The 24,853-nt window shown below is 48.8% G+C and overlaps 11 protein-coding genes across 11 annotated transcripts; 4 read left to right on the top strand and 7 right to left on the bottom strand.

Moving 5' to 3' along the window:
* Nucleotides 1–230: 230 nt before the first annotated feature.
* EV420DRAFT_1622793 (putative isomerase YbhE) lies at nucleotides 231–1,430 on the bottom strand (the record flags this gene model as incomplete). Its single annotated transcript, XM_060475854.1, has 4 exons — nucleotides 231–709; nucleotides 755–866; nucleotides 918–1,224; nucleotides 1,273–1,430. 4 exons carry the CDS (start codon nucleotides 1,428–1,430, stop codon nucleotides 231–233), a joined length of 1,056 nt encoding a protein of 351 aa, XP_060325046.1.
* A 718-nt stretch (nucleotides 1,431–2,148) lies between these two features.
* EV420DRAFT_1648953 (uncharacterized protein) lies at nucleotides 2,149–3,239 on the bottom strand (the record flags this gene model as incomplete). The annotated part of the gene is made up of 3 exons (XM_060478231.1): nucleotides 2,149–2,487; nucleotides 2,539–2,938; nucleotides 2,992–3,239. 3 exons carry the CDS (start codon nucleotides 3,237–3,239, stop codon nucleotides 2,149–2,151), a joined length of 987 nt encoding a protein of 328 aa, XP_060325045.1.
* A 384-nt stretch (nucleotides 3,240–3,623) lies between these two features.
* On the bottom strand, nucleotides 3,624–4,992 carry EV420DRAFT_1631371 (calmodulin; the record flags this gene model as incomplete). The annotated part of the gene is made up of 8 exons (XM_060476147.1): nucleotides 4,890–4,992; nucleotides 4,768–4,831; nucleotides 4,706–4,712; nucleotides 4,634–4,645; nucleotides 4,552–4,584; nucleotides 4,217–4,489; nucleotides 4,086–4,166; nucleotides 3,624–3,712 (listed from the first exon to the last, which is right to left on the bottom strand). The coding sequence occupies exons 2-8, from the start codon at nucleotides 4,777–4,779 to the stop codon at nucleotides 3,624–3,626; spliced, it is 507 nt and encodes a 168-aa protein (XP_060325044.1). The 5' UTR covers nucleotides 4,780–4,831; nucleotides 4,890–4,992.
* A 517-nt stretch (nucleotides 4,993–5,509) lies between these two features.
* On the top strand, nucleotides 5,510–7,944 carry EV420DRAFT_1574996 (uncharacterized protein). The gene is made up of 6 exons (XM_060474446.1): nucleotides 5,510–5,693; nucleotides 5,746–5,957; nucleotides 6,006–6,917; nucleotides 6,971–7,259; nucleotides 7,314–7,411; nucleotides 7,457–7,944. Exons 1-6 carry the CDS (start codon nucleotides 5,600–5,602, stop codon nucleotides 7,652–7,654), a joined length of 1,803 nt encoding a protein of 600 aa, XP_060325043.1. The 5' UTR covers nucleotides 5,510–5,599; the 3' UTR covers nucleotides 7,655–7,944.
* A 208-nt stretch (nucleotides 7,945–8,152) lies between these two features.
* EV420DRAFT_1768369 (kinase-like domain-containing protein) lies at nucleotides 8,153–10,229 on the bottom strand. Its single transcript, XM_060480965.1, has 2 exons — nucleotides 10,112–10,229; nucleotides 8,153–10,059 (listed from the first exon to the last, which is right to left on the bottom strand). The coding sequence occupies exon 2, from the start codon at nucleotides 9,869–9,871 to the stop codon at nucleotides 8,564–8,566; it is 1,308 nt and encodes a 435-aa protein (XP_060325042.1). The 5' UTR covers nucleotides 9,872–10,059; nucleotides 10,112–10,229; the 3' UTR covers nucleotides 8,153–8,563.
* A 99-nt stretch (nucleotides 10,230–10,328) lies between these two features.
* On the top strand, nucleotides 10,329–11,938 carry EV420DRAFT_1751885 (uncharacterized protein; the record flags this gene model as incomplete). The annotated part of the gene is made up of 7 exons (XM_060480383.1): nucleotides 10,329–10,504; nucleotides 10,556–10,651; nucleotides 10,700–10,895; nucleotides 10,946–11,491; nucleotides 11,542–11,620; nucleotides 11,674–11,764; nucleotides 11,815–11,938. Exons 1-7 carry the CDS (start codon nucleotides 10,392–10,394, stop codon nucleotides 11,936–11,938), a joined length of 1,245 nt encoding a protein of 414 aa, XP_060325041.1. The 5' UTR covers nucleotides 10,329–10,391.
* A 59-nt stretch (nucleotides 11,939–11,997) lies between these two features.
* Nucleotides 11,998–14,083, top strand: EV420DRAFT_1009400 (uncharacterized protein). Its single transcript, XM_060465304.1, has 4 exons — nucleotides 11,998–13,010; nucleotides 13,067–13,479; nucleotides 13,532–13,763; nucleotides 13,820–14,083. Exons 1-4 carry the CDS (start codon nucleotides 12,332–12,334, stop codon nucleotides 13,825–13,827), a joined length of 1,332 nt encoding a protein of 443 aa, XP_060325040.1. The 5' UTR covers nucleotides 11,998–12,331; the 3' UTR covers nucleotides 13,828–14,083.
* A 598-nt stretch (nucleotides 14,084–14,681) lies between these two features.
* Nucleotides 14,682–16,529, bottom strand: EV420DRAFT_1574986 (uncharacterized protein). The gene is made up of 4 exons (XM_060474445.1): nucleotides 15,831–16,529; nucleotides 15,347–15,768; nucleotides 15,057–15,294; nucleotides 14,682–15,004 (listed from the first exon to the last, which is right to left on the bottom strand). Exons 1-4 carry the CDS (start codon nucleotides 16,504–16,506, stop codon nucleotides 14,958–14,960), a joined length of 1,383 nt encoding a protein of 460 aa, XP_060325039.1. The 5' UTR covers nucleotides 16,507–16,529; the 3' UTR covers nucleotides 14,682–14,957.
* A 1,043-nt stretch (nucleotides 16,530–17,572) lies between these two features.
* EV420DRAFT_1574977 (uncharacterized protein) lies at nucleotides 17,573–18,437 on the bottom strand. The gene is made up of 4 exons (XM_060474444.1): nucleotides 18,299–18,437; nucleotides 18,062–18,240; nucleotides 17,907–18,004; nucleotides 17,573–17,851 (listed from the first exon to the last, which is right to left on the bottom strand). The coding sequence occupies exons 1-4, from the start codon at nucleotides 18,381–18,383 to the stop codon at nucleotides 17,731–17,733; spliced, it is 483 nt and encodes a 160-aa protein (XP_060325038.1). The 5' UTR covers nucleotides 18,384–18,437; the 3' UTR covers nucleotides 17,573–17,730.
* A 705-nt stretch (nucleotides 18,438–19,142) lies between these two features.
* Nucleotides 19,143–19,586, top strand: EV420DRAFT_1277560 (ribosomal protein L31e-domain-containing protein; the record flags this gene model as incomplete). Its single annotated transcript, XM_060468038.1, has 3 exons — nucleotides 19,143–19,371; nucleotides 19,423–19,499; nucleotides 19,554–19,586. Coding segments are annotated over 3 exons (339 nt in total), but the record flags the coding sequence as incomplete, so codon positions are not given.
* Nucleotides 19,587–21,385: 1,799 nt separating this feature from the next.
* Nucleotides 21,386–24,264, bottom strand: EV420DRAFT_1009285 (uncharacterized protein). Its single transcript, XM_060465303.1, has 4 exons — nucleotides 24,138–24,264; nucleotides 23,863–24,076; nucleotides 21,878–23,809; nucleotides 21,386–21,826 (listed from the first exon to the last, which is right to left on the bottom strand). Exons 2-4 carry the CDS (start codon nucleotides 23,992–23,994, stop codon nucleotides 21,410–21,412), a joined length of 2,481 nt encoding a protein of 826 aa, XP_060325036.1. The 5' UTR covers nucleotides 23,995–24,076; nucleotides 24,138–24,264; the 3' UTR covers nucleotides 21,386–21,409.
* Nucleotides 24,265–24,853: the final 589 nt, after the last annotated feature.

The following is a 24,853-nucleotide window of genomic DNA, read 5'->3' as shown; positions in this document are numbered from 1 at the left end:
AGCCAACTCTTGAACATGTGAGGCGAAATAATACTGTGGACCCCGCGGAAGCCAACCAGCTGTCGCTCGGCATTCAACAGTGCCACAGAATCAATCAATAAATCTCGAGGTGAAAACCCATGATTGGAGAGATAAGGCAGCTCTACCTGCGAAGTGGTCATGAAAACTGCAGACGATTCGGCATGTGTTCAGCATTGATATTGGCCTCGAGCTCACTGTGAACACTCTTGCTACAGCCATACAAAGGTTGTTCTAGTAGGGATGTCAGTGTTTCTTGCGACCTCTTTGAGACTCCTTCCCTCGTCGACCCTACGGAACACCACAACACCACCAGTTCCAGCCACACCACTTGCGACCAAGTATTCCGAGTCCTCGCCACCAAACTCCATTCCGCGTACCTGGTCCAAGCCAGTGTATACGTGTCTGATGAGCTCCAGCTTCCCTTTGACGTACCGGAAGATCGCAATCGCATCACCGCGCTCGTCAATCTGCCCCACGTTCCTATTCGACGCGTATATGTATTGCACGGGGAACTTGCTCGAGGTTTTAGGAATAAGAAGCTCAGCGGCGGCGAAAGACGCGTTAGCTGGCGGGTCTGGGGGTATGATGGAGACATTAGCGAGAAGTGCAGCAGTCTTGGTGGAAAGGGAAGGGATCCTCTGGACCGTAAGGGTGGACGCAAGTTCGTGTAGAGTAAATAGCAGACCATCTTCAGAACAATCAATAAGGTTTTAGTATCGTCAGATGAACTGACCTTCAACTGCTATATGCCTCGGTCCGGATCCTGCAGGCTGGGTGATTGACCCGGAAATGTTCCAGTTTCCAGGTGATCCATTCTCCTTGAGCCGCCAGACGGTGTCACCTCCCTGTATATGTGATCAGCGCGACAGGTACCACAGGTATGCAATTGATCTTACCAAATCAGGAACTAGCACCTCGTTTCCGTACTCCAGTGCCATGTGGGGGTGAGATACACCTCCGCTTTGGATGGGGAACGATACCACGCCTGCGGTGTTATCAAAGTCTAGTGGCGTGCTTGTTGTAGGAATGATGCGTCCGTTGCCACTCCCATAGTTCATTGCAGCGACTTGCCCTGTGGAGAGGGCGACTGCGAAAGCAGGGCTATCGCCGTCTGTCGGGATCGTGCTGACCGGCTCAGAGAGTACGCCATCTGATGTGACTGTGAAGGATTGCACGGCTCCTTCGGTATTTTCGTTGGTGGCGCTAAAGCACATGTTCAATGAAGATCTCGTGTTATGAGATGGTACTCACTATAGGATGCTTTTGTTGGTAGGATGCGACGTTATCCAAGAAGGATTAGAACCAGATGGGTATTTGCCCGTCAGTGATAGAGTGGATGCGTCCGAGTTGAAGAGGTAGGATGTGATGAAGACGTCATAGCCGCCGGCGAGGATGGTGAACTTTACCATCGTGATTTGGACAAAGAATGGGTGGTAAGTGATGAGGATGCATTGGGTTGGAGCACTTTAAGTATGGATACACGTAACACGAGATTCTCCAACAAGGTCTTAGATCTTGGGTTGTCTGGGGCAGTTACCATCGGTCCGGTGTTATTCTAGTTTGTGTCACGTCGACGGAGGATAACCAAAATATGCAAGCGACCCCGAAACTTCGCCAGACTTCTTGCGATGACTTCTACCGGAAGCATTCTCGTGGCAGAATATAAACTCCGATGCGCTTCACGGAAACGAGCCGCGGCAACGAATCATTGTATGCAGATCCATGTGAATTTGCCAATATGAGACTAGCCATCAAGACATCATAGGCCAGAGATTTGAGATGAGGTGTCTTGGACGACGATATCCACAGGTTGGACCGGCTTGCAGCGTGCTGTATCTTGAGCTTCCCGCGATGAGGATCTGGTGCGACAGCCCGGCGACCGTATGAATTCTCGTGGGATTACTTGCGTTCGATATCAGTTTCCAGGAGATTTTTTTAGTAAGTATATATACCTGTTCAGCCCGTGAGTAGTCACCAGTCGCGTTTGCATAAACGTAACCTCACCTTTTTGTTGCTCAATGAGTCGTGCTGAGCCCCGTATTCCACTACCCACCCTTATCGTGGAAGAATGCTCCTCATGTTTCTGTTTAGGAGCCACGCTGACGGATAAAGACATCTTCTTTCCTTTTAGTCGTCCAATTCACTACTTTCTTCAGAGAAATCGCTTTCTTCCCCCAAGTAATCTGAGTCATCGTCTTCGGGCGGCGCCGCCCAGAAACTCCATTCAACTCTTTTCAGTGAGGGCGGTTTTTCTTCTCTCGGGATGTTTTTCTTCCTCTCGACCCACTTCCGTCGAAACTCCTCGTCAGAATACATGGAGGTCATACAAGAATCGCATTCGCCGGTCCACATGTTCTCGTTATTGTTGCCGTCGGTTAAAATAGTAGTGCCCGAAGAAAGGACGCCTATGCTAAGATACACGTATTCGAGTTGTCCTAGGCATGACAAAACCTTTGGGTAATGGCCCTTGAAATAAAATGAGTCACTAGACGAATAGCATACGATGGCGCGCCTTACTGGAAGCCCAAGGCCATTTTCGTACACGATCTTCGTCGGACAGGGATCTTTGAATCTGGCGATGCTGCAAGTATTGCATAACCCACACCATATCTGCAACTGACGCAATCGGAGTACACGCAACGCTGAAAAACTCCTGGAGATACCACGGATGACCATAGGAGATGGCCACAAGACATCTCTGAGATCTAATTCCGTTACTCCCGAAGCTTTCGCGCGGGAAACCCGTAACTCCACGTTCCACTGGTCGTTATCCCGGCTGCCAGATAAAGGTCGATGTGGGGTGTATTTAATCGATAGCCAATCGAGGCGTATCTTCTTCAGTCGAGTAAATCCGTCGATATACCAATCTTGTATGGGATTTGCGAGAGTTGGGGGTAACTGAACACAATGGAGTTCGCTGTGCATATATGTAAGAACCGCGACTCAAGCCAGGAGAAGTTGTCGAAATACCTCGTCCATTTTGTGAAGACCTCTGGTAGCAGATGTCCATCTGGAAAGATATCCTTGTAATCTTTGGTGTAAAGCTTTGAGAACCATACCTCGAGCGCTATGTCTCGGTATGCTTTTGATGCTAAAGAAAACGAATGTATCGATGCCCATTGAGATTTATTGTTATGGCCGCCATCTTGCGAGACCGTGCGAGGCTGAGCCAGGGCGAACTGTGCTATCTCGCGGATGAGTTCTAAAGGCAGGTGCATGGTGATGGGAGAAAACAAGGTCAACTTTCCCAGGCCTACGCGACGCGACGCAATCGGCATATCCCGGTTAGGAACTTGGGCCCGTTGAATTCCAAGTTCAATTGTACACAATTTAAGAGCCTGAGGATAAAGTTGGATGGAGAAATCCTGCTTTGGGTGAGCCTTCCGAGATAATAAATGTTTACAGATGTGAGCTTTCCCTCCAACGGCTGTGAGATTAATCGACTAGACTCCGAGTCGAGCTAGTCCAGTCCTCTTATTCAACTATGACAGTCGTAACTCTACTAAGTTGCAGAAGGGTCCCTGGATCACTCAATCGACGACGGGAAAAGAAATACCGTGATGGAGCATACATCACGGTAGGTGTTGGTCCTGGACTTGAAGCTATTTGACGCTTGGTCCTTGTAGAACCAGACAATAATATGCACAAGCGTGTTTCAACTTGGTCCACGTCAAAATCATTTCAAGCCATTCTTCGCACAAATTTTATGGACGACGTCTAGCTCATTTCCGCTTCATCGCCCCTACCGAGCTGTCAGACGAGTCGGCAAATAGACAAACCAAACAAAACAAAAAATAGATCGGCGAACAGGTACGGGTATAAGATATAGCGCTAGCATATTTAAACAAAATCGGCTACAAAGATAGATTTAGATTCGAGTTGATTCCTGTTCCATACCGGCGGGAACATGAGATGGAGTTATATCTAATAACCACGCATCATCTAAGTGACAGCATCAGCATCAAAATGAAGATTCCAAGCAGTAATGTAATCCCACCTTGAAGAATTCTAAGAGGAGAACCCAGAGTAAGCGACTATACGGAAAGAAAGACAAAGTTACTCACCTTGATAGTCGATCTCACCATTTCCATCCTGGTCAGCTTCGTTGATCATCGCCTGTAGTTCAGCGTCCGACAGGCGCTCGCCTTCAAGTATCATGAAAAGATTTTCATCACGAATAGTCAAGGGTACTCACCAAGACTCGTCATGACCTGCTTCAACTCAGCGGCACTGATGGTCCCATTCCCGTCTCTGTCAAACACCTTGAATGCCTGCCTAATCTCATCTTCGCTATCGGATTCATGAGCGCGTTTTTGCATCATGGCCAGGAACTCTGAAAAGTCGATAGTTCCATCGCCGTCCGCGTCGACCTCGTTGATCATGTCGTGGAGCTCCCCTTCAGTAGGGTTCTGTCCTAAAGAGCGCATGACGGTCCCCAGCTCTGCGGTGGTAATCGTGCCATCGCCATCTGGCATGGGGAGAAGAGGTTTTTAGCAATTTTCGGACATGCAAGCGTCCACAAAATTTGACCTTTGTCGAACAAGGAGAAAGCTTCTTTGAATTCTGGACAAATAGGTGAAATCAAGTCATGGATATTCGCCAGGACACACACCAGTGATTTGCTCTTAATGAGAAGATGAACAGTGTCAGTAGGGAAAGCAAGGATCGATCGCCAAGAACTTGCCGTTAGACTACATGGAGACGATCTCAGGGGAAAAAAATGGGAGATCATAGTAATCGACATACCAGTTGATCCATCTTTGCTTGGCGAAATCCTATTGGGATGGGTGAAAGAGATAGTTATCGTGGGCTACGAGCAAATGGAGGATTGGGCGTTTAAAAGATTGGGCAATGGGCAATAGACTTACGGCACCTGATAGTTTCAAATACCCTTCAACGCAAAAGGAAGTATCGTGCTTTCCGATGAGCGACGTGTTCTCCGTACATGACTGCTTTTATACAAGAGAACATATTGTAGACTGCACAGCAATGACTGCGATGCGATGCACTGACGTAGCTGGGGAAAATTGTGCTATCACCGCCTGGACAACCGTTGTTCGCGCTGGGCAGTGCTAGTGGCTGTACATCGTTCGGAAAATCAGGCATCCACTGCCACCAGGAGGAAAGACGTCATACAACCAAGATATGAATTTAGATAGTTTCCGGACCCGCAGGTGGAAGATTTATTGTAGTAATTGTTACGTCTCAGTACATGTGGTGAAGTTGAACTGAACTAACTCGAAGTCTGGATATATTTAACTCAGTCTAAGTACAACGTCTGGCCCGCCACCTGGAGAAATCTGGTCGAGATAGTCAATAAGGTGAGAAGGAAAAGTGGCAGCTTTTAAGGAAGACGGCGAAGAAACAAAAGGAGAAACGCTGATCATGAGCTGAGCAAAGCTGTGAAGATAAGTGATAGTTAATTAAATAAATAATATACTAATTCATGACTCGAATACCAGATATGGCTAATTAAGCGTATGTAATTGAGCGGCCCCGCTCCTTAACTTGCTACCACCATCTGGGAGCGTGTGCTGTTACCTATCCATCTACCTTTGCAGCAAGCTTCAGCACGATAATGGACGACGAGATTGAGTACATGGGTACCAAACCTGCTTGTCTGAATCGACTAGCAAGTAATCGCCCCTTTCTAGGCGCCCTACAGCCTACAGGTAGAGTTCATTGATCTTTATATGAGTGTCTACCTCACTGGTCCTCATGCAGGGATCACTCTTCATATCGAGAAGTATGGGGGCGAGCTCTCAGAGACCATGACTTTCCAGAAGCCGAAAGGCAACACAATAGCTATAGGAAGACGACCGCCCACAGTAGATGTGGACCAACTAAAGCGAGACCAAGAGGAGGGCAAGGCCATGTTCAGATGCCCTGTCGTTAGCCGAAAGCATGCTCGGATAACATTCTCCGACGCTGGCAATGTTAGTACAGTTACCCTCACCCTGTCACTCGTATCCTAATTGTCCTAGGTATTCCTCATTGATTTGGGCTCACATCATGGGACCCATCTGCGAAAGCCGGACCAGCCTGTCTCTACAATGCTTCGTTCTGACATGCCCACGGCCCTGGCTACAAATGATATCATCACTTTCGGTAAAACCGTTGGCAGGGGCGGTGATATGGTTCGGCCAGTCGTCGCCCGAGTTGAATTGCTCTACAATCAGCCCGTCTCACCTTTCAGGCCTCTTATTGTTCCAGATTCGCCAGCAAGTTCAGAGGGGTCCGCAAAATCCAGTGGCCGGTACGGTGTTCATGTATCATCCTCAGAGTCCTCTTCCGGATCTGATCATGATTCGGATATCGAAGAACTGCGTTCGCCACCACCAGTGTTGTCCAACCGCTCTGGTCCTCCCCAACGATTTGATTCTTTATTAGGCCGAGCTTCTGAGGTCTTGAAGAAACTCATTCCTCCTGTTCATCCTGCGCCTTCAAGCCAGAGCTCCCCGATGATGAATCACATATTCTTCTCTCCTAGCCCTCAGCCACCATCGGAATTCATTGGGTCTCCCGGACTACGCTCACCGGCGATTAGCCCCCTTGACCATGATGATGCCTTCCCATCACCTCCGGGTTTAGACCTTTCTTATCACGATCTGTACCAGCCTGAAGACCGTGCCAAATCAGCTTCGCCGATGGAACTTGGTAGTCCATCATCTGTATCTTTGCCGCTGTTTCCGAGCTCCCTAGAGAAGGTACTTAACGAACCTGTCGTAATTGGGGCGTGGCCCTCTGCACCGAGTCACAGATCCTTATCACCCCTCCCTGAGACCTCTCAGGATAAGGGCAGCGAGAATGCCGCTTCTGAGGCACCCGTGGATGCCCCTCGGGCTGAGGATGCCGCCCCTTCCTTTGATACGAAGACCGTCCTGGATGAAGTCAAGGTTGAATTAGCACTTTCCCTCTATTCTTTCAGTCCTACTTACTTCTGCTTCAGGCCGAAGTATCAAAGTTGGATGCCCAGCGCCGCAAGTATAAACTCAGATTCAACGCTAATGCCCATACTGTGAAGGATAAGCTAAGTGATCTAGATGAAAGGGTGACCGATGTAAACGGACTTTGCACTTCGTTGATTGAGCAAGTCGACAACTTGTGCCATATGGACATTCCGGATCTGCAAGCACAAATTGAAGCTCTGCAGGATCAGGATCAGGGCCAGGAAGATCTCTCCAGTGAAAGAGAGGACTTCCAGGCCAACGCCCAGACTCTTCGTGATCTCGTTGCTGGTACGATTACCGTTATCATTGTCGCCTTTTGATCACAACACTCATCTTCTACAGATATGCGAACGCTTCGCGAGACCACTGAACAGCAGATGGTTGCAGAGCTTGAAGCTGTGCGACTGGCTCGTGAAGCGGCTATCAACGCGATGTCCGAGGTATGTATAGATGAGCCCCCGGTTTCTCTGTCTCACACATCGCAGACACCCCCTCCGATGTCTTTGAAGCGAAAGCGTGACGACAGTGGGGTAGAGGATGTGTCAGTTCCCGCGAGTAGCGCCATCACCACCGTCCCTGTTCATTCCCGCAAGCGCGCGAGAGTTGCGTCAGTCGTCATTCAAACGGCGGCTACGGTTGCGCTTGGAGCGGTGGCTGCTTGGAGCGCATTGGCGTTCAGTTGAACGAACATATTCCCGTCGAAACCTGGACATCGTCGTCATGGTGTTCAGTGACACGGGCGTGTAAGGTCATGGAGGAATATGAATATGATATCTGGTGTAGGATGATTGTAGGCGTTATTTATGCGAAGATAACAATGTTGTAGGCTAAGAGGTATATGCAATTGAAATTTTCCTTCCATATTTACCGTGGTGGGGGTTCGAAACAGTCTCCTCCGTACACTATGTAAGACCAGCGTCCCCAAAGTCCATAGCACCTAGGGAATACGGGCAGAAACAGTTTAGGGGAAATAACCTCCCATTTCGCCGGCGTTTTGCTTCTGTACAATTGATGTAGATACGAAACCTTAGTCCATATTTAGCTTAAATGACGGGGACTGAAACTAGGGATTGACGAGCTCGAACCCAAGTTAGCAATGACCACTTTTTGACGCGAACCTACACCAGAACTGTTAACTTGACCATTTACCATTGTCAATGAAGACTGGGAAAATGTGGAGGCTTCCTTCGGACACAAACAGAACGTCGCGGAGTCGTGTTTGCGTGTATTAACGCGTTACCCTAAATCTTACAGGCTTTTCCTATTCCCCGATGAATGGCAAACACTCGTAGCGAAAACAATCTACGCGGTTCAATGGGCGATCATGATGTTGTTTTCCCTTGCAGTGCAAACTGATTGAACGTCACATTGAGATCATAAAACATACTGGACGTATATCTATGATGGGTCTGGTTGCGAATGGCGATCACGTTCTAATTGCCTGGACATAATCGGTGCGGTAAAATAATTTATCTTACAGGGCGCTGGGAACGAAATGGCAGTAACATAAGACCATCGGATTTGACACTGTTGAGTCTGGTAGATAGGACGCCTCCCACAATCACTTGAAATTCTGTGGGATCATTTCCTTGCTATGATTCACTCGACGATGCATGGGCCCCACGACCTCTACGTGTATTGGCAAGCCAGTCCCCAGCTTCAATTCCAAGCAGTAATTCTCCCATGCCTAACCATTGATCTCCAAAAACGTGATTGATCAGTTTCGACATGATTTCAGCCGATAGGGCTGGATCTGTGAGTGCGATAACAATGGCCTCGAAGATGTGAGAACGACGGGTGACTTCTCCGCCAGTGGGATCTATGTCAGAGTATATGGCGTAGTAAAGGTCCCGGTGGGCTTGAAGCACCTCAGGCGGCTCTTCGCGGGAAGAACAGTTATGCACGGGTTCGTCGTCCTTCGGCATAGCATTTCCCGTCACAGATTGATCACGGTTGGAATCTTCTTTGTGTGTGTGTGACCGAGGAGGCCAATCATACATAATCGGGCCCCAGCCCCTAGTGATCCACGACGGATAACGCGCATATCCGCCTTCTCGAGGACCGACAAATACGTTATCCCAATCGAGGAATCCAGTAACAGTGAAGGTCTGAGGGTCCACCATTACATTCTGCGAGTCGAAGTCAGGAGGCGATAGAACGAATGGAGGTCCGTCAAACTGTGGATTGGGGAGAAAGAGGGAGAGTAGACAAAGAACGGAATAGTGCGCGTACTCTGAGGGACGTTCATTATTTTTGTCGGCAAGAGATGAGGCGAGTTCATTGATGTAAGAAAGGGCGGTGGGGAAGGGTCCGATTTCGTGAACAACCTTGCCTTCTTCGATTTTACGCAAAGGTCCGATCGTATACGAGAGGTCAGAGCCAGGGAATTCGAGTGTACCGATGCTATCGAACTCGAGTACGCAAAGCTGGGCCATTGAGTTAGCTATCTGCTGAAAAATATGGCGACGGTTGGCGTCAGTGAGAGCGCCCGGTTTGGTCCATATATCTGACAGGCGGATGCCCTCTATGAAGCTGGTGAACATATAGGCGTACCCAAGGCTATTGTTCGGGAAGCTATCATAGGCGTGGACGATAGGTAGAGGAAGGGAGGTTTTGTCCGAGATCAATCGCATGGTCCCTATCATGCTCTCGATTTTTTGGGAGTCAGTGAAAGACGGCTCTGGAATTCTGGCTACCCATTTCCTACCGTCAGGGAAAGTGATAATATAGACGAGGTTATAGGAGCCTTGCAACGCTGGTGTTTGGACGTGAGCGGAAGGGGACTGTGCGTGCTTGCAGGCCAACTTTTTGAGGGCTTCTATCGAGATTTTCTCCTCCAGACGACGCATATGGTCACAGCAGCTGAACGCAGAAGAAACGCTAGTAGAGGGTGAAACCATGGTAGCAGTTTGGAGGGATATTGCGATTGTTGACTCTTTATATCAAGTCAGGTTGTGACTCGACGGTGCCGGTCCCGATCATGATGCTTGAAAGTTGACGTTGAATTCGAGAATTCCGTTTTTGGAACGAGAACAACTATTTTGGAAGATCGAAAAATCCACATCGCCTGAAACTTGTTGAAACCTGACTGAGAATTTTTGCTCAATGCTTTCTCAGTTGCATACCAGTAGCAAACTTACAACTCGATTTAGATCAATGAACTTAAATAAATTGCGGAACGAATCCGGATTGGAGCTCGAAGAGACGACTTACTTTAGTGTGACTGGGCCAGCTGTAGGGAGGACAGGCCAGTCGCCAGCGGCCTCGGCTCGGCTGGCAGGCTGGCCAGTGGCAGCCAGCCCCTGTAGGGATCACGTGTGAGAATATCACGTGCGCACGCGTATTAGCAACCACCGCCTTCACTACAACGTCCACGAGGACCGAAATTTCGCTCGTTCGACCTTTATTTTCTGGAGAATAATGTCTTCGACACTGACGGACTACATTGAAACGCAAGACAGTCTTCTTAGGGAAGCTGCTGAGGCGCTGCCTCACCAGTTCAACCGTTGCACGTACCCACTTGGCTCCATCAGGTGCGGATTTGTCGCGTCTGTTGCATTTTCCTCGTCATTGAGATATTAAAGGCAACCTGTGTACCTCTGCCTTACATGTGCTTTGCCCCGTGGTATCTGTGCAGCTTGTTCCGTCGCCTGTCATACCGATCATGAGCAAGTAGAATTGTAAGTCACTTTACTTTAGCCAAGGGGCGCATCTAATGTCCTTTCTAGATTTCCGAAGCGCGACTTCCGCTGTGATTGTCCTACCTCGGCTCTGCAGCACCCGTGTACACTCCATACCACACCACAAGAAGAAAACACGACCAACCATTACGGGCAGAATTTCGAAGGAGTATTTTGTCGTTGTGGCAGACCATATGACCCAAACACTGAGAAGGAGACGATGATACAATGCTTAGCATGCGAAGTACGTGCCGAAAACTGAATAACCTTCAAAATTGACTCAGTTCCTGGCAGGATTGGTTTCACGAGTCGTGTTGCAATCTACGAGAACGTCCTGATGCGGAAACTCCAGTGTCGATAAACGAGACACAGCCCCAGGCAGATTCGCGGCCACAGAACGACGATATCGACGATGGCGCATCGGACGCGTCGTCCTCGGATCTTCCGCCGCCCCTCATACGCGCCTCCGACTACGACAGTTTCGTTTGTGCGTCTTGCGTCAGGAAGATACCTACCCTCATCCGATATGCTGGAACCTATGGCTATCTTGTCGTTGTCAGAGACGAAGTCTCTGCACCGTGGAGAGTTATCGGATCGACTGAAGGTGAGACTACTGACGTTGATATATCCACTGGGTCGAAGCGCGCGCTTTCCCCTTCCGCTGAAGGACCTGAAGCCAAGCGTACTCGCACCGAGGCATCAAATTCAAAGCCTCTGTGTCTAGTGCCTCCTATCAACTCAGTCGCGCAACGTGTACTTGCGGCATCAGACTCTGCCCTTGGAACAGGCGACATATTTCTCACCGAGGACTTCAGAGGCCGGTGGTGTTGTTGTTCATCGGTTGTTATTCATCAGCTGTACAGCGGCATCGCAGCTGACTCAGATTCTAGTGCCTTCCTTCCCTTGAAGCCAACAAGTTCCTTCTCCAAGAGGAAGAGACATATGAGCCCCCTGATGATCCTGATTCAGGTAGTATACCTTAAGTTGTCTGTTGATCATATTCTGATGTAAAATCTGCCCAGGTCTCTCCCTTGAAGAACTGGGTATCAGAGCCCTTTCACGCATCCCCCGAGAAAGAGCTATTGATGGTATACACGCTTTTAACGCCATGCGGTTAGCTGTATCTTTCCTCATTTTTGATACGCTATCTGAAATGTTGACAGCGACGATCTGCTAAAATACCTCCGTCCCTTTGCCCAAGAAGGAAAGGTCGTGGGTGAGGTAGATGTCAGGGCCTTTTTTAACAGGTTGCAGGAGGAGAACGCGCTTGGTATAGCACGATCGTAATGGATCTGCTCTTGTTTTCTTGTTCTGAGATCATCTTGGGTTTGATGCATCAAGAGAAATACATGATCGCTCTGGGCTCAGATGTGGTTTAAGCGTACTATTCTGGCTTCGCGGCTGAGATTGTTTATCGTGGCTCTGCATTCCAGAGTACATACACCACTGAAAGAATCATCTGCCCGTGTTGTGGGAATGTTACCGTATTAGTTTCTCTGGGCTTTTTGTGGATTTACGGTGTCAAGGACTAGCTGGAAAGTCTGGCTTTATCATATACTCGCGGAACCGATTGAAATGGGTCACATCTGGTCATGTGAATATCACCTGACCACATCGCGTAGAAACTTACTAGGAAGGCCCTAACTTTGCTTCAATCTTCAGCCGTTCTCTCTTCTTACCATGTCCATCGCTGAGGTGCCCGAAAGTTATCTCGCTATCTTGGCCTCGTCCCCTAAACAACGCGAAGATCGCAAAGGCGACCAAAACGATTATGAACGTCAAATGCTGGGGTTACTTGATGCGCTGGCGAGAATATGTGTATCCCAAGCAGAGGGGGAGGTCTACGCGTCGGCAATGGAGACAGGTCCAGACTCGTGCACAATTTTCATCATTGGGAATCACGAAGAGGTCCCACAAGCAACACAAGACTATCTCACTGACGTTTGTCGCCAGCTCACGGACGTAGCAAATCTCGTGGACACTGTAGGACGGAAGACACCATCGATCGACGATATTCCTCAGGATATCCGAGACACGACCGATAATATCTTGAAAACTATCACGGCTTTCACTTTCGAAAAGTTCTTGAGTCGTGTCACGAAAAAGGACGGCCGTTGGCGGGATCGAATGCGAGAGATTGATCAACTTGTGGATGAAGCTGATAGACAGAAGTTCGAGAAGCTGAAGAATGCTCTCAATATCCTCCATCAAGTTGCCACTTTCCATACAACGGATATATCGTCGATCCTCCAAGTTCTCACCGAGGTGTCTCGGCGTTGGAAATTTAGCAATCCGGACACAGAAGCGTTTATACGTAGGGTCGATCTCCTACACTGGCAGACGTGTGATCAGACGGACGGTACGTTTACCGGCCGTCGAAGATGTTAAATGCTCATCCATTCTGTATTGTTACAGTACCATTCCTCATCGAACGATATCTGCGAAAAGTGATGAAGACGTTCAATGAAACGGCGAAGTTGATACATTTTGCTCTATCCCCTAACCGCAGCCATATATTCAAAAATCCACCTAAACTCATGTTTCTGCGCTCTGCGAAACGCCGTGTAGAGTTGGACATCAAGACAGCAGTCAACACGCTTCGACGGATGGATAGGGACTATATTGACAGGTTCCTCGGCAGTGAGGGAGAGCGGATCGAAGAGCAGTACACTTGCTGCCCTCATTGCGAATGCACGATGCTGGCAACAATCCTGCAACGGTGGAGAATGCAGCAAAGGCCTGCTCCTATTATCGGGGTTTCTAAGCTGTCTTGCCTTGGGTGCCACCTATTTTTCCTGGCGTACAATAGGGCACGTTCTCAATTAACAGTGAGCAGCCAGTATTCGTTTCTCAGCGATGCATTGAAACATTGAACTTTAGGAGACTGACCTGCCTTTGGAGTTTGTCGTGACTGGAGCACACAACACTCTCTACCTACCATGGGTTTCACCAGATTTGACATCTATCGATCCTAGTCTACATGCTGGCGTCCAGGAACACCTGTTGATATTAGCACGGGGAGCGTCTATAGCGCCTGTGATCGAACTGTGTCGCCGAAGCTCAGAGAGTACCACACCTTCATCAGAGGAAGGCGAGGTTATGAAAGTTCTTGGTATGTCGAGCATGCTTAATCTCTTGTCATGGATGCTCACTAAGTCCTTTCCAGAGGATCCTGAGGGGAAATTTGAGGCCGAAATGGACATATCAGTTTAACCGAACTTCGCCACTCGCTTGTGTAATTCTTGTCACACATGACTGTACTCGAGTCAATGGTTTCTGAGGAGAGAGGTTGTACTTGATCTGTGACGTCAGTGGTCGGTCAGCTCATATTGGAGGGCTTCAAAATAATACCGATATGCTTTGCATAAGTTTTGCAATCCCCTTGGTACTAATGAATAGTAGAGCGTTATACTATCGGTCCAGCTACGCTGATTCGCATCAAAATGGACCGATTTCGCACGATATCTAGCGCAGAACAGGCTCTAGCTCCCCGGGGCTACACCCCCGGAATCCCTCTGCTAAATAGCTGTGATTCACAGGTGCGAATCACTCACTGGCAGGGCTTTGGAGGGGTCCTGTGCTAAGCAGCAGTGCGACCTGATTGGCGTAACACTAGTTTCGACTAGGCTCTTGATTGCAGCCAGCTTCATCGACTGAAATCTTCACCCACCCCATTGATCCTTGAGGCTTGACTCCGGTGATCCCTACAGGCCCCTTTTTTTTTGATACTCCGAGCATATCTCGAAACCATAATCTATGTACAGAGACACGACGGCGCTCGCTCGTGGCCAGCCCAGCAGCTACAGTAGGTATGCAGAGGGATTTTCAGTCCTTCAATGGTATAGACATCTCCTGTCTTCGTGCGTTAAGTATCTTAGGAGAGTCGACGCCTCCATAATATAGCTTAGGCTACGGGATCCCTGCAAGGACTGGCCTGTCCTCCCTACGGCTGCCCCAGTCACGGTAAGGCAAGTCATCGCTTCGAGCTCCAATCCGACGATTTATTTCAGCTCATTGATCTAAATCAAGTTGGACGTTCGCTACCGGTATGCAGCAAAAATTATCAGTCAGGTATCAACAAGTTTAAGGTGGCAATTGTCTGAGAAGTGTATTCATATTACTCTCCAGTTCTGACTACCTGGCAGGTCGATATCGTCCCTACTCTTTATCGAAGCCTTATATGACGCTCAGGCTCAAGCTCTCAGCTCTGGATCGGTCTCGCCGTGACTATTTTCCCTGATATTCTTGTAGTACGTGAAGCCCAATTCGGAGCGCTTTTTCGTAAGTCTACGCTTAAATCTGGTCCCTATGACGATATATTCATTTTGGCCTTCCAGTTACTGAAAATATCCTCTGGCAGACTTGGTGAGCAATCAAGACGAGAAATCAGGCATGTATAACGTACCAAGAGACAAGTCCACCTTCATGACCTCATATTCCTCTGACCAATCCGAGGCGCTTCCCAAGCATCGGCGACGCGCTCTCACATGCGCTATAGACGCATCTCGCGCTAATCTCAACAGGTGTTGCTGGATGCCGGCATGTAGACTAGGATCGATAGATGTCAAATCTGGTGAAACCCATGGTAGATGGGGAGTGTTGTGTGCTCCAGTCACGACAAACTCCAAAGGCAGGTCAGTCTCCTAAAGTTCAATGTTTCAATGCATCGCTGAGAAACGAATACTGGCTGCTCACTGTTAATTGAGAACGTGCCTTATTGTACGCCAGGAAAAATAGGTGGCACCCAAGGCAAGACAGCTTAGAAACCCCGATAATAGGAGCAGGCCTTTGCTGCATTCTCCACCGTTGCAGGATTGTTGCCAGCATCGTGCATTCACAATGAGGGCGGCAAGTGTACTGATCATCGTCCCCGTTGTCGATGAATTGGTGGAGAAATACTCTATCCTCATCAATAGTATCCATCTGACGTACAAGTGTGTTGATTGCCGTCTTCATGTCCAGCTCTACACGGCGTGTCTCGGAGCAAAGAAACACGAGTTTGACCTGGTTTCTGAATATGTGGCCACGGCGAGGCGATACCGCAAAACTGATCAACTTTACCGTTTCATTGTGTGTCTTCAAGATCTTGCATAGATATCGCTCAATGAGGAACGGCTCTGTGACAATGCAGAATGTATGAGCATTCAATATCTTCAACGACCAGTTGGCAGTAACATACCGTCCGTTTTATCAGTCCTAGGTAGAAGGTCGAGCTTGTGTATAAACGCCTTCGTGTCTGGATTGTTCAATTTCCAACTTCGGGATATTGTAGCGAGAACTTGGTGTAACCTTAATGCATCTGTCGTATGGAAACTTGCGGCAAGCTGATGGAGGAGATTGAATGCAATCTTGAGCTTCTGAAACTTGTTCCTCTCAGTTTCGTCCACTAGTCGACGTTCAATTTCGGCCCCTCGCTTGAGCCATGCACCATTCCACTTGGTTAGGCGAGCCCGAAATTTGTCAAATGTGAATGAGAGGACAGATGTGTAAATGCCGTTAATGGAGGTGTGGAGATCATGAGTAAATGGCTTATGAGACAGTCCTGCACTGTCCACGAGATTTGCTACGTCTGTTAGCTGGCGACAGATATCAACGACGTAGTGTTGTGTTTCTTGCGGGACCACTTCGTGATTCCCAATGATGAAAATTGTGCATGATTCTGGACTGGTCTCCATTGCTGACGCATAGACCTCAGGCTCTCCCTGTGCTTGTGACACACATATTCCCGCCAACGCATCGAGTAACTCCAGTGTCTGACGTTCGCTTGAACTGGACTTTGCGTTGTCAAATGAGCATTGCTCAGAGGATGAAGCCAAGATAGCCAGATAACTTTCGGGGGCTTCAACGCTGGACATGATGAGAGAAGACAGAGCCCGTGATCGGACCGTAACACTGAAAAGCTCCGCGATTCAGCTTAGGAGAAGCCGAGTGGAGCCGGAGCGGGACAGCCGCCGATCTCCCAAATTGGCTGGGGAGACACAGAATACTCAGTTGTACTTACAACGGCGTCGCAGCTGACCCAGATTCTAGTGCCTTCCTTCCCTTGAAGCCAACAAGTTCCTTCTCCAAGAGGAAGAGACATATGAGCCCCTTGATGATCCTGATTCAGGTAGTATACCTTAAGTTGTCTGTTGATCATATTCTGATATAAAACCTGTCCCAGATCTCTCGCTTGAAGAGCTGGGTATCAGAGCCCTTTCACGCATCCCCCGAGAAAGAGCCATTGATGGTATACACGCTTTTAACGCCATGCGGTAATGTTATCTTTTCTCATTCTTGATACGCTATCTGAAATGTTGACAGCGACGATCTGCTAAAATACCTCCGTCCCTTTGCCCAAGAAGGAAAGGTTGTTGGTAAGGTAGATGTCAGGGCCTTTTTTAACAGGTTGCAGGAGGAGAAAGCGCTTGGTATGGCGCAATCGTAATGATCTGTTTGTTTTCTTGTTCTGAGATCATCTTGGGTTTGATGCATCAGGAAAAATACATGAGCGCTCTGGGCTCAGATGTGGTTCAAGCGTTCTATTCTGGTTTCGCAGCTGGGATCGTATGCTTATCGTTGCTCTGCATTCTAAAGTACATACACCATTGAAAGAATCATCTGCCCGTGTTGTGGGAATGTTACCATAGTTTCCCTGGACTTTTTGTGGATTCACGGCGCCTAGGACTAAGCGATGTTTACTCACATTCACACCCGGTGTCAAGGCTATCCCGATAAAAGGCCGGAACAAGGCAACGTTCATGTAGAGCTGTAGACAAACGTTGACCTAAAGACGACCATGTGTATATCGAAATGATCATGCATCAAGATCGAATGAACTTTCTCCTGAACGTGGACCCACTCTGCTAACCCATAAATGGCAGTTCGTTTATAGTCCGGCAATCATCATCAAACTTTTTCGATCTGTAGAGTTCAAGACCATGTGCTGGTTCGTATGCAGGGGAAGTGTATAATAGCAATAGATAGATACATTAACTGGATACAGAATGCAAGACGAAAGCGAGGGTCTTAGATATAATGGAAGCAGCCAGTCTTAATTTTGTAACCCCATAATGTTAAAAACTCCTCAATGCATCTCCTTAAAAGAGAAGAGCCAGAACGCCAGCGCCGGCGATACCGACCAGTGCTTGAGCGCTATTTAGGCCCAGTGCCCCACCGGTCTGGCTACTCGCCGCTGAAGTAGATGAAGCCTCAGCACTCCTATTCGGGGAGTATTTAGTTAACCTCTAGGATACTCGATTAATTGTGCACGCACCTCGAAGCAGTGGTCGAAGCCGCCACAGAACCACTTGAACCAGAGCCAGAGCGGGTAGCAGATCCGGTAGGAAGACTTGTCGAACTGAAGGTTACTCCCTAACGAAGTAGAAGAGTGAGCGAGACGTAAACAAAAATGCAGGAAATACGACGTACAACTTCAGCGCAAAGGGCTTGCGCGGTTGCGATAGCAGTGGTGAGGTCGCTGCCGGTACAACTGCTCTCGATACACGTCGTGGTAGTATTGACGTACGTCTCGCTCTTGCACAGACAGGCGTTGTCGGACGGGGAGCAGCTACCGTAGTCAACATTGGTAATGCAAGGGAGAGCGCAATCTATTGGTTTATCGGTTAGCTACGACATTCGAAGGAACGACAGGGAGAGTATGCTTGCCAGGCAAAGAGGTTTGACGACCCAGGAGCATAGAACCCCATGCCGTGACGAACAAAGCAGAAAAGACAGTGAGGGAGAAACGCATAGCGAACAGTACAAATACTGGCAGTGGTAGAGAGAAACTAGTCGGGGAAAAACTAGTGAGGATCCCGAAATCATGTTGGACTATTTATGTGTCCTCGTTTGGAACTTTAAGACCAAAAGTGCATATCACGACCCAGGGTGGTGGGATTGTTGGGTTCCTGGTGTGATGATACGCACACGGTTCGTTATCGAATTCAAATTGTAATTTCAGGAGGCCGCTAGCAAAGTGGGACGTGACCTCATAAACGTCTAGCCATAAGGCGAACAAAGCATAGAGACATTGCACGCGAGAACCTGCGAGAACACAAGGTTGAGAAGAGAATTCCAGAGCCTGTATAGATCGATGCGAGTTTGATACGAGTACAGAGGGACCTTTGGGTGGTTCATTCGATTCTTTCTCGACGTAACCACAACAGCCAGAGAAGCTTAGATTGGATCCTTCCAGGACGGACGTTGCTTGCTACTGTGTGGTAGTAGAAGAGAAGGGTAGATGCCGTGTGAAGATGCCGAAAATCGGCAAAGTCCGGCCGGTTGCAAGCCACTGAACTTTATTTTATGTACACAACGGACCAAACAACGTCTCAGAGACATTTCTCTTCATCGACCTCCCCGACCTCAAGATTATAAAAAATGGTGCGTCGCGATACTGCTTTTCTGTTACGCTTGGAGGCTCACTGTATCTTTAGGTTAACGCCAAAAAGGTGACCATTTCGCAACGTCGTATCGATTTCAGTATTGACGTGCACTCTAGACTGGCAAGCGCTCGGCCCTCGAGGATGTCGTGACTCGGGAGTACACCATCCACCTTCACAAGCGTGTCCACGGCCGTTCATTCAAGAAGCGCGCCCCTTGGGCAGTCAAGTCGGTGGTCGCTTTCGCGCAAAAAGCCATGGGAACAAACGACGTGCGGATCGACCCCAAACTTAACCAGGCTCTGTGGGCGCAGGGCATAAAGACGGTACCTCACCGGCTGAGGGTGAAGCTGGAGAGTGAGTCGCGGCCTTTTGGTTCAGTGTTCTGGTGTACTTACGGAGGAATAGGGAAGCGAAATGACGATGAGGGTGCCAAGGAGAAGCTTTACACCTACGCTTCGCATATCGCCGTCACGTCGTTCAAGGTCGGTTTCTATCTTGTATTCTGTTCATGTATATCTCATGCTAGTAAACGCCAGGGCCTTGAAACCGTCGTTGTCGATGCTGAGTAAACGCTGTACTCCACTCTTCATGTTCACTCGTTATACAATATGCTTCGCTATGAACATGTTTTTTTCTCGCGACCCTCGTGTGTTGTGCATCTCGCCTCAGATGTCAATTGAGTTCTTTCCCAATGCTTCCCTGTCATCTCAAGACTAGCGGTCTGGACCTTGTGTTTTATCGGCATCACTATTGTATTCATGACGCAACCGCTGGGTCCCCGATCTTGGTATTCAGCCTTGGTGACATGACATCGTGTTGAGCCTGCTCTGTTTGACTATGAAAGACACGCAGATTCCGACGACCAAATTTATTGCGTAGGTTTGTCCAACAACAATTATCATTGTTAAAGTGTGTAAGTAAACGCAAGGTCTGGCTTTTGGCAACTTCTAAGAATATGTAGTGTCTTGTTCGTCTTGGATCTATCTATCGACCAAGTGGGAAACCCCGCAGTACTGCCGAGCCTGCTTGATCAGGACACTACTTACAATTGCAGAAGAACGTTCCGTCTATTCTGGTTCAACGACTCACCGAGATATACCCCATTGATACTATGGTTTCTCTTAGTATTGAATATCCGAAGAGTGGCCGGCACTCACGTTCATTTACTCCAGCAGAAGTTGAGACCATGGACCACCTCCGTCACTTTTTGTGAGTATGAAATATAATTATTGGCAGTGCTCCGAATTCATGTTATCTCAGAACAACGACATTCCTAGTTAATGAATGCCAAATCGCATTTCCTACTGCTGTCTTGTGAGGGCCGACTTACAAAAGCGACTACAACTACAGAGTAAGTACATACAAGAGTCCAAAAAGTCAATAATCACCTCGAATGAAGAGTGCGCATATAAACTGCTCGGCAGTCTCTTCGAGGGTGTAGACTTTAAAAATGTCGCTCATCAAGAGCCAAATGAGCTCAACCACTGGACATATACTGGCACGCCTTATGGACCGAACAAGGATTTCTTGCGATCTGGGCAAAAAAAAAAAATACAGTCAGCCTCTGATCACGTCGAAAGAAATCAACTTACCGGTCACATAGTTTTCCCTATCGACGTAGCTGCAGGAGAAGGGGCCGTGCTTTCCGGGTTTCCATCCTTTCCAGGTGTCTATATAGTCGAAACCTGTGAAGGTGCCCACGACCCGTGCCGGTGTTGGACAGAGATCACCGTTCAGAGATATGTATTTCACTATCCACAGTGTACACCAAGTCGAAGAAGCACTCAAAATGATGATCATGTTGGCGAGGCAGGTATGCCCTGCAATCGGGCCCGTATATACCCATGGACTAAATAGTATTTACACCGTCTTCTTTTCTATTTTTTAACTATTTACATTTGAGCTGTCACTGACCTTGTCCGTATTGGCACGCGCAACAACTTGAAACGAAGTAAGGGAAAGATCCGGGAACACTTTACGAATCATCGAGAACAAATGTCCAAAATGCTTCTGAGTTGCAGCTTATGTGATATGTTTTTGAACTTTTTTACATCTAAGTATTCGTTGTGGTTACAGGCGATGTAAATTCGAGAAAGAGGAGAGTATTTCGACACAGCAATGCATATCAAGACATGATCATGACAAGTCGTAAGGATACAGTATAACAAATGAAAGCAATGGATAGTCCAGATTGCAGTAGCGCCCCAAAAGACAACGAATACAGTGTCGGTAGGCGTAGCAGCCTAAATGAAGCAATGAAAAAATGTCCAAGAATGTCGGTTAGAAAAAGGACGGCGGTTCGTGGAAAAAGAGTGAAATCGAACTCGTCCAATGATTCATGGTGACTTGCGTGCTGTGTGCGTGCCTATCGCACATCGAATGAAAAGTGTCGTTATGTAGGTTTCCAATTTGGATCTAGGCCGCCCGCCCAAGGCAGTGGACTTATGGGACCTGAATCATCTGTCGCACCCCGTCGCATCCCCATATCATGCATGGACGACGCAGCGGAGAAATGTGCCCTGTGAGGGGACGCCACTGAAGATGCCGGACTGGCGGGTCCAAAAGCAGATAGCGCTGGAGACATGGGCCCTTGCGCGCGGTGCCTATGGCGCCCATCTGAAGAGATACTACCCGAATGAACCAGCGAAGAGCTAGCGGTCCCACGGCTCTTTGACGAACCAGTAGAGGGGTCCCGGAGCGAAGCGGGAGCCGAGCCCGCAGAGCTCGTTGACCCTGGGCTTAGATGAGAACGCATCGAGTGCAATGATCCCTGCTCAGAGGGATGACCAGGCTGGTGAATGAACTGAGGCTGTGAGGAAATGTGAAAAAGGGAATTCACTATGGAAGGAGCGAGCCTTACCAATCCGAACGTTGTCCTTCGTCCCACTTCGTCCACACTGCTTGGTACAACGCCAGCTAGAGACCTCCATCCATCTCCAGCAGAGGGAGGCTCCTCCTCAAGGATATCGATAGTGACGCCAGCAGCACCATCTGATCCGCCAACGTAGGAGCCCATCGATGAGGTAGTGCCTGAAATATCTTCCCATTTTCGTGCAGGCGTTGATAAAGGCAACCCTGGAGGATATGAAAGCAGTTTGGTGCCGAAACTGCTGTTGCTCGGAGTATCCTTCATCGAAGATGCCGACGTGAACGGTGAGATACCTCGTGGGGCAGGCATATCAAGGATATCGATCTGACCACTGAATACTGGTGTTACCGGCGATGTGGGAACGCTCGGAGCCGTCGACGTTTCTGCAACGGACGACTCTCCCGGCGCAGAGGCCTGGTGCCTCATCCTTTCAACAGACCCCGGACTCCAAATACCTAATTCCGCCTGGTTTGGTGCGGCAAGGGCGCGAGGAGGAGGGGTAAGCACAGGAACACCGGCTAGGACAGGAGTACTAGGTATGGAAGACTGAGCGTCATGATACACGGTTGCACCAGATGCTGCACTCTTGGCACTAACACTCGACATTGGCCGATCACTCATGGAACTCATCGCGGGTCCGAGAGGGCGTTGGGACATTTCAGGGGAAACATTAGCAAGCAAAGCTTGACCCGACTCGAGATCATCAGAGGGAAGACGTGAATGCCTCCGGGACGAAGAGTCCATACTTTTGAACAGGTTGCTGAACCGCCCCAAGCCAACCAAACTTCCGAGTCCGAGAAGACCACCACTGTGTCGGGCGGCATCGCTTGTGCCAGGATGAAGTCGCTCAGGCGAATCAAGAGGCGAATTGGACGATAACGGAGACGTTCGAGGGCCAAGGTCTTCAACCCGGACACGCCGGGCCGTTGCCAACATTGCGGGCTCGTCTCCATCAATGGGATATGATGATCGATGTGTTTGCCGAGAATTACGGGAAGAGTCTCTGCTAGAATGAGAATCCGGATCAATCAGTGGAGGAGGCGGAGGCATGGAAGGACCAAAGTCGGTATTTCCGTCGTCGGAGGGCTGCAAGACTGATTCTTCTACTAAAGTATGAAGAGGCTCGGGGGCGGGAGGAGTGAATCCTGGACGGTACTCATCCTCAGGGTCGAAGTGGATAGTAGGACGTTCTAGTAGAGACCCATAGCCAGAGCCTGTTGAAGAGGATTTATTTCCGCTACTATTGGTGCCATTGGAGGATACGGTATCCATAGGGACTTTTTTGGCCTCTGCTGGCGCAGCTTGTCTCCTAAACGGCCCTGGTTTAGCGCCACCCCTCCGTTTTGGTGGAACAGCTGGAGCATCGCGACTGCGTTGGAGGAATGGATCAACCTCTTCCCCGCTGCCCCGTGGTGAACCTTCCCCGGGAGGATGGGACGGGTGATCGACAATGACAAAATCTTTTTCTCGCCAGTCCTCTTCTTCGCGAAGTCGACGTCGACGATAGTCCCTGCTTCGAAGATAACAGATTCCCATGCTGAGAAGCACCACAAGTGCGAGAACAGAGCCCACGACTATGCCGGCGATTTGGCCTTTACTGAGGCGTCCGTTTTGTGAACTCGGAGGTAGGGTTGGGGTAGAAGAGGAGGATGTAGACGACGCAGTGAGGGGTGCAGATGAAGAGGTCGACGCGGAGATTGATGATGTTAACGAATTGGATAATGAAGAGGTAGATGAAGAAGGTATCGCAGATGAAGTTGAAGGTATAGATGATGAAGTTGAAGGTATTGTTGATGAGGTCGTAGGTGTCGCAGGTGAGGTGGTTGTAGGTATCGCAGTAGTTATTGATGTATCAGTAATGGATGTTGCAGTGGATGCAGGAGAGGTTAGACCGCCGTATGTCCAGTCAGAGCCCAATGGAATCTACAGACATTCATGTTACTGTTAAAGTTTAATATCGGGAGAGAACAACGCACGCTGGGCCCATAGTATGTCAATGGCAGGTACATAATCGAGGTGACGGTGGCAAGGGGAATGCCGCTGTCGTCAGTGACAGTCGACACAACCTCCGTCAACCAGGGCGGGAATGCCTGTGTGGTGTCAGCCATCCAGAACTGAATCTGATTTTTCTCTTTTTTTGTTGTTTTTGAGAAATATGTGTCGTTAGTGAGCGTGAGTCCTTGAGTGATACTAGACTAGGCAATCAGTACGGCAACGCCCCGACTAACGTAGGAAGCTAGAAGGGACGTACGAATTAGAATTGGTCGCGATAAAGTGTCAGAAATAAGAGATCCACAAAAGCGCCAGGAGCGACGCAAGAGATGGGAGTGGGAGGAAAGAGAAATCGCAAGGTTGCGGGAACCTGCGACGCGCTCCAGGCAAGTCAACCAAAGTCACGTGAGCAATGCTTTGCAAATTGACACAATCTCCGCAGATCGCCCGATTTAGTTCCGTGGGTTGCCGTCGGTCTGCCTTGTTCCTCGAGGCACGATTCTATCAACATTACCCTTATGTTGGTAGTCTAGCACTAATCTATGGCTCTGCGTTATTAGCATTTCTTTGCCCTCGGGAATGCTGAGATTCAGTCTATTCGAGTCTGGATCCAGTCTGATGCACCCATGCTTTACCTTTCTAATATGCGGCAATGTGTCATCGAGATTCCGCTTGCCTCATAGTGCTCGGTCGATCAAGCAGACGTTGGTACTCCTTCCCTAACTACTCCCTGGACCATCCGTGATGGTAGGTATGGATCCTCGTCGTTACGGCAGTCCTCAATGATTGTGAGAATCGATAATTATAGTCGTTGAAATGTACAATTGACGAAGCATCAAAATTTAATTTGGCGACCTGTCTCCGCGAATGTCCGTTCATGCACGCCGCAGAACCAGTGCTTCGCATGACAATTACTCTCGAGAAGCTTCCTTTGCCTCGTGCGTCTCAGCCGTACACACAGCATGTTAAGGGTTT

Source organism: Desarmillaria tabescens (genome assembly GCF_030435595.1).
Source record: "Desarmillaria tabescens strain CCBAS 213 chromosome Unknown EV420scaffold_55, whole genome shotgun sequence".
NCBI lineage: Eukaryota > Fungi > Basidiomycota > Agaricomycetes > Agaricales > Physalacriaceae > Desarmillaria > Desarmillaria tabescens.
Note: the sequence above shows the minus strand (reverse complement) of the source record. Positions and strands in the feature narration are given on the sequence as shown.